The 12,497-nt window shown below is 47.4% G+C and overlaps 1 protein-coding gene across 1 annotated transcript in view; it reads left to right on the top strand.

Annotated features, from left to right (window-relative positions):
* The window catches only part of PIGU (phosphatidylinositol glycan anchor biosynthesis class U), a 97,783-nt gene that overhangs the window by 34,702 nt on the left and 50,584 nt on the right, over positions 1–12,497 (top strand). Inside the window, exons 5-6 of the mRNA XM_004612552.2 lie at positions 3,438–3,547; positions 6,461–6,561. Coding sequence (XP_004612609.2) covers positions 3,438–3,547; positions 6,461–6,561 — 211 coding nt within the window. The remainder of the gene's footprint in view (positions 1–3,437; positions 3,548–6,460; positions 6,562–12,497) is intronic.

Raw genomic sequence — 12,497 nt, 5'->3', positions numbered from 1 at the left:
AATCCGCGTGCTCCTACCGGGCTGTCAGCACTGTAGCATTTGGACTTGTCCTGTGGTGACATTTGAGCTCCAAAAACTCCAGAAAATTTAAACGAGCCATTGGTATACATGGTGGCTTCTGGGGCAGGGGGGTGGGGGGAAGGCTGCTGGCCCCCACTGTAAGAAGAGCCCAGAGTTCACAGTGGAGTTTTTTGGGTTTTTTTTTTTTTTTTTTGCTTTTTGGGTCACACCCAGCAATGCTCAGGGGTTACTCCTGGCTTTGCACTCAGGAATTACTCCTGGCGGTGCTTGGGGGACGATATGGGATGCCGGGGATCGAACCTGGGTCGGCCGCATGCAAGGCAAACGCACTACCCGCTGTGCTATTGCTCCCGCCCCACAGTGGAGATTTTTTTAAAAAGAGATTTTGTTGGCACCTGGGAAACTGAGTCGTTTTGTAGCTACAAGGCCTTTGGAGCTCCTGCCTCAGGGCAAGTGTGCCTTCGCACAGTAGAGAGACGGCGGTGAGGGGCCTCTCTCCTGAGATGCTCCTTTCCTGCCATTGTGGTCTTTTCAAAGTGCTTTGGAGAACTGCATTCTTTTATTACTGGCACAGTGTCACCTTTGCCCGTGTGCTGTCCCTGTTCACCAGCCTTGTCTCTGATGCCAACCTTTTGGCTGCTAGGCCACCTGGGCAGTGGGTCTGCTGCATTCCCGCCGGTCTCCTGCTGCTCCTGGCTGACCTCACTGCCTGTTTCCTTCTTACTTGCTTCTCCGGAAAGTGTGTGTGTGTGTGTGTGTGTGTGTGTGTGTGTGTGTGTGTGTGTGTGTGTGTGTGTGTGTGTGTGTGTGTGTGTGTGTGTGTGTGTGTGTGTGTGTGTGTGTGTGTGTGTACACCTGCTGGTGCTCAGGGGCTGCTCCTGAGTCTGTGCTCAGAGATCACTCCTGATGGTGCTTGGGGAACCATATGCAGTACCGGGAACTAAACAGGGTGCCACCATATGCACGGTAAATTGTAAATGACATACTCTCTCTCCAGCCTCTAGCATAAATCTTCCTGTTGATAACTCTTATTACTTCACTTGGATTCTCAGAGTTGATCAAGGAGAGGTATTTGAAACCTTTCAGGTTTCCAATAAAGCATCTACATAAATCTATTCAAGAACTTGGGGTTTAATCTATATTCTTATGAAAAACCCTTTATTTTCTTTGGAATGGAAAGAAACTGAAATTTTCTTTAGAACTTTTTCTTTTTTTCCTTTGGTGTCTCATATTGTACCCTGATCTTACTCTTGCAAGACATATATTCTATCACTGAGCTAAATTCTTGATACATTTCTTTTAATTGTGTAAAATTCTGAAGTACCTAAACATTTAAAATATATCAAGAATAATGTCTACTATGAACCTATTTCGGTTTAAAAAATTATACATTACACAGATAGTTACCACTGTGTGATATGTTTATCTCCTTATTCCCACTCCACTAGTTGCCGCTGTTTTGAATTTAGGGTTTATCATTCCCACACACATGGTGTTAACTTTTTTAAAACCCTGTCACACCCAGTAGCGCTCTGGGGACCCTGCAACTGTGCAGTCGTGGAGATCAGGGATCTAACACGGGCCTTCTGTGTGCAATGCATCAACACTAGACCTTTGATCTGTCTCCCTCACCCCATGGCCTTACCTTTCGTTGCATTTATAAATGCATTCTAAAGAACAGTTGGTTTCGTGTGTGTGCCTATGTGTGTGTGTGTGTGATAAGGGGATAATGTATTTAAGTGTCTTTAACTTAAAAACAATAGAATGCATTATATATTCTGTTTTCTTTTTCATGCGGTTTGCCTTCTGTGAAATACTCAGATTTTGAACATTGATTTTATACTAAAATAAGATTCTCTGCTCACTTAGTCAGCAGGGCTGCCACTCTGGGGCTCTGAGCCCTTTTCTACCTATAGTCTGGCCATGTTTGCTTATCGTATTGCCTAACTTTTTTCGTCGTGGAACACACCCTTGAGCTTGTTGGGACATACCAGGGGAAGGCAGGAGCTTCCCGCCCCCCACCCCCTCGCTCCCTGTTAACTCTCCAGCTGCCCGCCACACCCCACCCTCCTCTCCACCATGGCCTTTCCCTACCTCCTCTGTGTAACTCAGAAACTTGAAACACGAGCGCTGGGGAGAGAACAGTGGAGCCTGATGTTCAGAAGACTATACTGGCCCGCCTGAAAATAGTTTGCTGATGACTTTTTTTTTTTTTTTTTTTTGCTTTTTGGGTCACACCCGGCGATGCACAGAGGTTACTCCTGGCTTTGCACTCAGGAATTACTACTGGCGGTGCTCAGGGGACCATATGGGATGCCGGGGATCGAACCTGGGTTGGCCACGTGCAAGGCAAACGCCCTACCCACTGTTCTATCGCTCCGGCCCCTGCTGATGAACTTTGGGATCCTAAGTCAATGGGGTTTGCAAAATAGGTAAAGAATGTTGCTTTGGGGGCTGGAGCAATAGCACAGTGGGTAGGGCGTTTGCCTTACACTCGGCCAACCCGGGTTCGAATCCCATCATCCCATATGGTCCCCCGAGCACCGCCAGGAGTAATTCCTGAGTGCATGAGCCAGGAGTAACCCCTGTGCATTGCCGGGTGTGACCCAGAAAAAAAAAAAGCGTTGCTTTGCCACTCAGTTTTTCACCCAGTCATTAAAATATACATTATTTGCACCATTTGCCAGGTAATCTCATGAGGAAGACAGATGTTAGTTACATTAAACAAAAAAGAATATTACAGTGGGTAGAGTATTTGCCTTGCATGCAGCCGACCCAGATTTGATCCCTGGCATTCCATATGGTTCCCAGAGCACTGCCAGGAGTAATTCGAGAGCACCGAAGCCAGGAGTAACCCCTGTGAAACGCCAGGTGTGGCCCCAAAACCAAAAAATGGGGGGAGGGGCCAGAAAGATAATACCAGGGTTAAAGTGGTTGTCCTGAATGCAGTGACCCTAATCCCCTGTACCACCTATGGTTCCCTAAGCACCACCAGAATTGACCCTTGAATCACCACTTTGGGTGTGGCCTCAAACAAAGCAAAACAAAGTCCCTGTAGACTGTGCATGAAATGATGTGTATAAAGGGGGGTGAGTACATCTTCCTGAGGAAGTAATGATTTAATGGGGATCTGCAGGTGCTGTGGGAATTAACCAGGAAAACAAAAGGCAATTGACGGTGTCCAGAGCCGAGACCTGGGTGCTGAGGCAAACGGCCAGTTCCTGGTGCGGCAACTCCGAAAGCCGGGGGCAGAGAGGAGGCTGAGATGGGGTGAAATGAGCCTGGAGAGGCAGGGCCAGAGCACGGGCACGTGGAAAGCCGTGAGGGCCGTGGAAGGGCCTTTGTTATCATCTTAAGTATGGCCAGTTTCATGTGGGTTGTCATTTGTTTCATGTGGGTTGTCTTTTCTTTTCCAGTTTAAAAAACAGAAGCTGCTCCTGGAGCTCGATCAGTATGCCCCAGACGTGGCGGAACTCATCCGAACCCCCATGGAAATGCGCTCCATCCCGCTGAAAGTTGCCCTGTTGTAAGTATCCTCAGATCAAAGCGGGCTCAGTGCTGGTGAGTGTGCGGAAAGTCTGATGAGACGCTCCCGTGTTGTTTGTTGTATTTTTGGAGACTCGCAGTCTTAGTCATCAAGTATTTGCTGTAGTCCTGTTGCACAATTGGGGCTTTGGCCAGCAAAAGAGACAGAGCCATTCTGTCTCTGTTGGGACAAAGCCTCACACAGGGACGTGCACAATCCGCCCTTCACAATTGCTTTTTGACTCAGCTCTGATCTGGACTCCAGCCTACTTGTAACCAGTGCTTCCTTAAGGGAAAAAAAAAAGTATTCGGTTGTGATATATGGATTGGAGAAAACTCTGATCCTCACGTGGTAGTTTGTTCTGAGTAGCTTCTGTTTTAGGGACAGTGTAGTCTTCCATTTGTCCTTCGGAAAACTGAAGCTAAGTGCTCGCAGACCCATCTCCACAGAGGGGACCAGGATGGGCTTATGGAAACGACAGAGATTGTGAAAGAATTCTCTAGGCGGTCTCTACTGCCAGGAAGTTAGTTCCTTCCAGCTATTTCCACTTATTCCAAAGAGAGACAAACATGGATAATTATCCCATCAACTACTGGTAATTGAATATTAATAAAGTACTGGTTTCTAGGCCCGCAGAGTAAACAGGACAGACAAGTTTCCTTGTGGAGCATGTGACTTTGGAGACTCACGGCTTTGTTGCTTTGTGGGTACAATTGACTCAGTCCTCTGCCTGCTGTGTCCATCTCCTCGTCAGAACCCCCATGGGGCGGCTGGGCCAGTGCTCCTCAACAGCTCCTGCCATTTACAACCCACCGACCAACACCCCTCTCTCCGTCACCCCCAAAATATTATGCAATATCAGCACACATCGATGTTTTTCAGAAATTTTGCCAGGGACCTGGAATGATAATATAGCAGGTAGGGTGCTTGCCTTGCATGTGGCTGACCCGGGTTCAATCCCCGGCATCCTGTATGGTCCCCCGAGCACCACCAGTAGTAATTCCTGAGTGCAGAGCCAGGAGTAAGCCCTGAGCCCCCCCCCCCCCCCCAAACAAACAAATAAGTTTTGATGGGAACTGCCTGGTAGAACCAGAGGTTTAGCAACATTTGGAATCCCTTTAGACATACTCTGTGTCTCCAGGGAGCAGTTTGTTAATAGTAGCGGCCATCTCTCTCTGGGTTGTATAATGAGCCTGTCTGTGTTTGTTTTGGGTGTGTGTGGGGGAAGCCACCAACAATTTCTAGGCCTTTGGCTTTTCAACTACTAATATTACAGCCCTGGGAGATATTAGGTTTAAGGTCTTTATTTGTGAATAATAATTATAATCTCTCTCTCTGAGAGAGACACTAGTATGTTTCTTCCTATCTGATAATCAGAATTATGTAACTGGTCTCCCTTTTCACTTCATCTGCCAGGAAACTCAGAGCCAGATCTGAAGCTGATAATTACAGTGCTGTCTACAGGCTCATTTGGTCTGCGCTCCCTGGCCTTTCCTTCTTTTATTCGCTTTCCTTAATCTTTATTTCTACTTCTATTTGACTGTTACTTTCTTTTTTGCTTTTTGGAGTTTGTTTGTTGGGGTCATATCCAGCAATGCTCAGAGGTTACTTCTGGCTCTGCACTCAGGAATCACTCCTGACGGTGCTTGGGGGACCCTATGGGATGCTGGGGATCGAACCCGGGTCGGCTGCGTGCAAGGTAAACGCCCTCCCTGCAGTATTATCACTCTGGCCCCTTGACTATTTTTTTTTTAATGATTTATTCTTATTAGAGTGCTCATGTCTTTCATGGAAGCAGGGTAGAAATAAAAATGGCAATCCATTATGCCTTATTAGATTTCCCTGCTATCACTTTTAAAATTTATTTTATTTTCTCAGTTCCTCCTTTCCCACCTCAAGGGATTTCGCCTTAATTCTCTTCCATAGAAATTCATGAGGTTCAGTGAAATTCTGTGGCAACTCTAATTTGTTGAATTCCACTTATACTTCTTTTATCTTTCCTTTTTTTTTTTTCTGGCGGGGTGAGGTCGGGGGAGGAAACACCCAGCTGTGCTCTGGGCAGCTCACTTCCGGTACTCAGGGATCTCGACTGGCAGGCTCCAGGGACAGTGTGGGGTTCTGGAGAGCAAACCTAAGTTGGCTGTACCCCTGGAATGGCATGCTCGGGCTGTGTCTGAGCTTGGGAACCTGACAACAGAAAATGTATTCTTGGGTTTTGGCGAAAAATGTAGCTATTCCTGAAATATATGGCCCATTGGGGAAGTGGTAGTGTATATTACCATTTTGGAAACCTGAAACAGTAGAAAAGCACAGACCTCAGAGCCAGAAAGACTTGATTTTGAACGTGCTTCTTAGCTTATGAAACCTCGTGCGAGGTCCTTGAGCGTCAACTCTTAGCGTTTCCTCACCTGCAGCATAGAAATCAGGGTGTTGCAGGCATCCAGCATGTCGGTGCTTAGTTAGCATGATGGTTTCCACAGACCACACACACAGGAATGGAGGCCCTGACCCTCCAGTGCCTTTATCTGCTCTTTGGCCCAAGCCCCAGGCCCGTTCCCTTTTATTTTATTTATTTATTTATTTATTTTTGCTTTTTGGGTCACACCCGGCAATGCACAGAGGTTACTCCTGGCTCTGCACTCAGGAATTACTCCTGGCGGTGCTTGGGGGACCATATGGGATGCTGGGATTCGAACCTGGGTCGGCCGCGTGCAAGGCAAACGCCCTACCCGCTGTGCTATCACTCCAGCCCCAGGCCCGTTCCTTTTTACTCAGAACTCCTTTCTGAAAGCCGCCTTCCCTTGAATGTGCCTTTAATTGTCTTTGAACTTCCTGGCAGTGGTGGCCAGGGCTCCCCAGCTTCTGACCAGAATGACTAACACCACCTATGTGTGTGTGTGTTTTTTCCCCCAGCTATCTCCTAAATCCTTACACCATCTTGTCTTGTGTTGCCAAGTCCACCTGTGCCATCAACAATACCCTCATTGCTTTCTTCATTTTGGCCACCATGAAAGGTAAGCCCGCAGAGGGAAGCGTGAAGCCCTGTTGTCCCAGACTTGGGTAGGATGTGGTAATGTTTACACTAAGGATTTAAAAACAAAAACAAAGCACGGCACAAAATTCTATGTCACATAAGATTTGTTATTATGTTTTTGTTGTTGTTGTTTATTTTGTTTGGGGGGCAATACCCGGCAGTGCTCAGGGCTTACTCTTGGCTCTGAGCTCGAGGATCACTCTTAGTGACACTCTGGGAACCATGTGGGATGCTGGGGCTCGAACAGGTCAAACACATGCAAGGCAAGTGCCTTCTTACTCTCTGTACTATCTCTCCAGCCCCAAGAATATGTTTTAAAATGTAGATAATTTGTACTGGAATTATGTGCATGACAAGCCATTATTTAGAGCATTGTGAACCACAAAATCTAAATAAAAAATTAAAAATAAATAAGTAAAACTTTAGATATTCCAAGAGAAAACTAATTAATTTTTTAAAAAATCATAATCACAAAAAAATCATAATCACTGTTAGCATAATTAAAATATTTTTTCCTAAAAGGCTTATAATGGTACTTGGTCATATTTGGTCCCCCAAGTACTGCCAGGATGGAGACTCCTAACACACTGGCACACACACACACATACCAGCACAGAGCCAGGAGTAGCCCCTGAGCACCACCAGAAGTGGTCCAAAAATCAGAAGGAAAAGAAGTGACTGATAGTGAGACTAGCAAACTCTGCCTTTTTCTTTCCAGCTCTAGTTCAACTTTAAAATAACTTTTTTCTGGCATTTGCTAGTATTTGCTTTTATATTTCTAAATAAGTTTATATTGATTTTTAATAAACTTTAGACATTATCTATTGTATTCTCATTATGGGAGATAAAGATTTAGCTCTTTTGTGTTAATATCACTACTTCGCTTTTTCTAAATTTTCCTACAGGAGGTATGTTGTGGTTTTGAACAATTAAAAAATCAGTGCCTGTATTTTGTGATACTATATGTATTATTTACTGCTAGGTAAAGTAATAACTGTTATTTCCTCTTCTATTATCATTCCCCCCGCCCTGCATCTAATTATTTTTATTTTATTTTTTTATTTTTTTGCTTTTTGGGTCACACCCAGCGATGCTCAGGGGTTACTCCTGGCTTTGCACTCAGGACTTACTCCTGGCAGAGCTTGGGGGACCATATGGGATGCCGGGGATCGAACCTGGGTCGGGCGCGTGCAAGGCAAACGCCCTACCCACTGTGCTATCGCTCCGGCCCCCCTGCATCTAATTATTGCCTTTTTCTGGCATACTCTTTTCTACCAAACACTATTTTTTTTCATATTTTATCTGCTATAGCACTGTCGTCCTGTTGTTCATGGATTTGCTCGAGCAGGCACCAGTAATGTCTCCATTGTGAGACTTGTTACTGTGTTTGGCATATTGAATGTGCTACAGATAGCTAGCCAGGCTCTGCCGTGCAGGCGGGATTCTCTCGGTAGCTTGCCGGACTCTTCAAAAGGGGCAGAGAAATCAAACCCTGGTTGGTCTTGTGCAAGGCAAACGCCCTACCCACTGTGCTATGGCTCCAGTCCCCAGATGGAGCAATGACAGGTTCATGATCCTGAGACCTCCCCCTCCCCCCCATCACTTATTTCTGTGTTTCCCCATGGGTGGGGCCAAGAGAAGGACAGAGCATCTGGGCATCTGGGGTAGAGTTTTGCCACATCAGTGGAGCCTCCAAACCTTGCCTGCTCTCTTGCCTCAGGCAAATCAGCTTCTACAACGTCAGTTCTGTCACCGTCAGTTCCGTCACTCCGTGGGATAAAGGAGGAATGCAAAATGCTTAGAGTGAGGTCTGGGAAACAGCTCACGTGCACAGCACGTGTGTGAGGCCCTGAGCTGATTCCGGGGACCGTTTGGCTCCCCAGCGCCACTGGAGGCAGTTGGTGTCCTTCCTCCCGCCCCCAGGGTGTTGCTCTATGAACAGTGCTTCGTTTTCTCCCTGGCTGAGCCTAGGCAACAAATGGTTGTCTTGCTTGTTGTGATTTTTTTTTTCTTTGTTTGGTTTGTTTTGATTGCGCTCTGGGGGCTTCTGCTATTTGGTACTTGGGGTTCCAGTGGTGCTTGGGGGACCCTGTGCAGAGGAGGGGGCTCTCCGTGCCAGGCATGCACTCTAGCCCCTGGGGCATCTCCTAGGCTGTTTGTCCTGACTTTCGTTGTCATTGTCATCTCCTGTGCTCAGTGAACAGGGGCCACCCACTGGGATCTCACTTAGGGGTGTGGATCCCTGCCAGGCCTCTGTCTTGCAGCCCCACACCCAGGTTTGCCTGCTGCTCCTCTGGGCCAGCCATAGAGAGATCAGGAGGGCAGCAGAGTGATGCAGTTGAAGAGTGTGGCTGGAGTAAGACTGTCTGCATTCAGAGCCAGTTACTACTTCTGACTAGTTTTCTGTCTCTGGAGTTTGCCTATCTGTTATGGGGCTATAGTAATAGTCTCTCCATGAGCTGATTGGGGAACTCAGTGAGTTATTAAGTATAAAGTGAGAACAGACAGGGCACTCCAGAGGCTGGAGCACATGTTCTGCGTACAGGAGGCCCAGGTTTGAGTCCCAGCAAGGTTAGGTCCCCCCGAGCACCACAGGAAGCAGTTCCTGAGCACCAAGTCCAGAAGTAGCCTCAGAGCACCGCTGTTGGGTCAGAAAGCAGCAGACGCGGAAAGCACTGCCTGTCAGAGCTGGAGCAATGGCGCTGCGGAGTGACCACCACCATTGCCCCCCATGACAGAGTGTCTCCGCAGAGTCCTCCTGGGCTTGGAGTGCTTCAGGCCAGACCTGCCATGGCCGCCTCCTTCCTGGTGATCTTGCTTGATGCTCACTTCTGTCCTGAGGATCCTGTGGCACCTGGGCCCGTTTGACCCCATTCCAGTCTGTCCTTGCGCCTAGTCTGGGTCACTACTTGTGACTAGTCTCTGTTTTGCACTGGAAGTGCTTGCCTGTAACCGGCCTCCACAGCCCTGTGTTGTATCATCTCCACTGCTGCAGCCAGGTCCCCTTCCAGACCCTGATGCCATTCGGCTACTGTCTCCAGAGGCAGCATCCCATTTCAGGCCTTGCCAAGGTGTGTTTGGTCTCCTTCCGCCTCTTCACACCCCCTGGAAAAGAATTGGAGAACATATTCCAAGCTCAGTGAAGTAGAGTGTTTCCTGATATCCTGGCCAGTACACGGACGCATTTGAGCGATTTACACATCTGAGTGATTTGCTTTAGTATTCTCATCAGGCAAAAGAGTGGAATTTGTATCTGTTCCAGCCCACCACAGCACGTAGATTAGATGATCTATGTGTTTAGATGATCATTCCCTGTTTAGATGAAATAGGCCCCCAGCCCCCTTGGCACAGTCCCCCTGGGTTAGAGGCGCAGGAAGCCCTGGGTCTTGCCCACATGAGCCTGCCATTGCAGACCTGGTTTCCCAGGCCTGTCTAGAGCTGGCCTAAGATGTTTTTGGAGGCAAGCGAAGCCCTTCATGATCTGGGCCTGACCCGACTGCTTGCCAAGGTCAACAGATCTATGGAAATATATTTGTTCGTTTTAACTTGTTTGGTTTGGGGCCATAGTGGCATGCTCAAGGGCCATGCCTAGCAGTGTTTGGAGGACCATATGTAGTGTTGGGATTGGAACCAGTGTCAGAGCCCCAGCTGCATACTAGGCAAGCACATGCACCTCCATACTACTCTCCAGCCCTGGAAATATATTTTTATTGAAGTACCTCATGTATGCTGAAAAGCACACAGGTCATTAGTGTACAGTTGAGTGATAAGTAGTAGCACTTCCACCAAGAAACAGAATGTTACTGACATCTACAGGAGCGACCAGCCACCCGTTTGCACCCTCTTCCAGTCTGTCCCAAGTATCACCCTGATTTCACCATGCTAAACCACCTCTGCCCTGCCCCGAGCCCACATCCCTTTTTCCTGGGGGTGGGGATGGGGTGGGGGATCGATGAACACACCTGGCGGTGCTCCTGGCTCTGTGGCCAGAGATCTTTCCTGGGGCCACATGTGCTGTGGTTTGACCCAGTGTCAGCCACATGCAGGGCAAGTGCTTTAGCCCCTGTACTATTTCCTGTCCTGTTGTTGTCTCGTGCCCTCCCGCCTGTGCACCTGCTCTTCCCAATGCCTCCCGGGCCTCCCTTGCTCATTGCTCAGAGCTCAGGTGCCATCTTTCCTGGATGGACTAGTAACTTCCTTCTGACTTGCCTCATGTGTTTTGTCACTGTTTACTGGGAGCTCTCTGAGGGCAGAGACCATCTGAATCACCTGTCTTCCTGGCACCCTGTGCTGGCTTGGCATAGAGCAGGCAGGCACTCAGATGTGTGCTTCGTTGCACATTTTGTCTAAACTATTTGAGTCCCCTTTTACATTTCTTTTCCCAGATTCTGCCCCGATCCTCCTCCTGCCTTCCTAACCCATACTTCTTGCCCTGTCCAGCATTTTTTCAAACACAATCAACTTGATCTGTGTGCCTCCATGCCACCCTTGTCTTAGCGCAGATGGGGATGTGCCCTGCTCGTCCCTGATGTGGCATCTCACCCACCAAGCTCCTGACTCCTGCAGCATCCCTGAGGGTCCTGCCTACAAAGCAGCGCCTCAGCCAGCTGAAAGCTTACTCCAGGGACCTGCTCTGAGCACAGTTTGTTCCAGTCAGGTTTATTTTGTGCTTTCCATATATTTATGGTCTCTCTCTGTCTCTCTCTTCCTCTCTCTCTCTCTCTCTCTGTCTCTCTCTGTGTCTCTCTGTGTCTCTCTCTCTTTCTCTCTCTCTCTACACACACACACACACACACACACACACACACATCCATGGCCTTTGCCCATGTTGTATTACCCTGTCTTATGCTTATAACGCTTCCTTTCTCAAGGACATTGGTTTTGGTTTTCTTTAATAAGTTCGTCTTTGGATTTGGGTTTTGGGTGACATCCAGTGTTATGGGTGAGAGGACAGGGCTATTTATCCCCAGCTTAAGGGTTATTTCTGTCAGTGTTCTGGGAATCATAGGGTGTCAGGGATCATATCAGGGCCTCCTGTGTATAAAGCATGTGCTCAGCCTGTTGAGCTGCTGTCTCTCTGGTCCAACATGCTTGCTTTATTTCTCCTCAGTGTTGCTGGGAACTGAATTGAATTGATCCCAGTATCTCACATGCAGGCCTAGTGCTCTATCTACTTCTGAGCCATATCCCAGGCCCCAGTGTGCTTGGGTTTTTTTCTTTTAATTTCTTTGTTTTTAAATTAGTTTTTAATCTTTGATTTGGGGCTATACCCAGGAGTACTTAGGGGCTACTCCTGGCCCCATGCTTGAGGGACTGTGTAGTATGCATACAGTGCATGCACACTAGCCCTTTGAGTTATCTCCCTAGCTTCATTTTTAAAGAGGTTGTTTATGTACCACTACATGGTGTTCATTCATTGACCACATGTTCTAGAAGCTGGAGATTCAGAGTTAAATTTATTTGCCTTGAGAAATCAGGGAAATAAGAAAGAGAAACATTAGCAAATTATTTTACAATGGTATTGAATGAGTATATTGGATGAGCTCAGAGAATGGACACTGGAATTAGTTGTGTGTTTTAGGGGATATCCCTAACCTTTCTGTTTCTCTGCCTTCATTTCTTCACCTGTAAAATGGGTAGAAAAATAGAGCCTTTGAACTGGAGCGGTAGTACAGTGGCTACGGTGTTTACCTTGCAAGTGACCAACCTGGGATTGATCCCCAGCCTTGCATATGGCCCCTTGAGCACTGCTAGGAGTAATTTCTGAGTGCAAAGTCAAGAGTAATCCCCGACTATCACTGGTATGGCCCAAAACCTCTTTTTTTTTAGAAAAGAAAAAGAACAGAAAAAGAAAAGTAGAGTTTTCATGAGGTTGTTACAATGTTTACAAGGTTGTGTGTGTGTGTGTGTGTGTGT

The sequence above is a fragment of the Sorex araneus genome, chromosome 5 (assembly GCF_027595985.1).
Source record: "Sorex araneus isolate mSorAra2 chromosome 5, mSorAra2.pri, whole genome shotgun sequence".
Classification (NCBI taxonomy): Eukaryota; Metazoa; Chordata; class Mammalia; order Eulipotyphla; family Soricidae; genus Sorex; species Sorex araneus.
The sequence above is the reverse complement of the archived record's forward strand: the minus strand, read 5'-3'. Positions and strand labels throughout refer to the sequence as shown.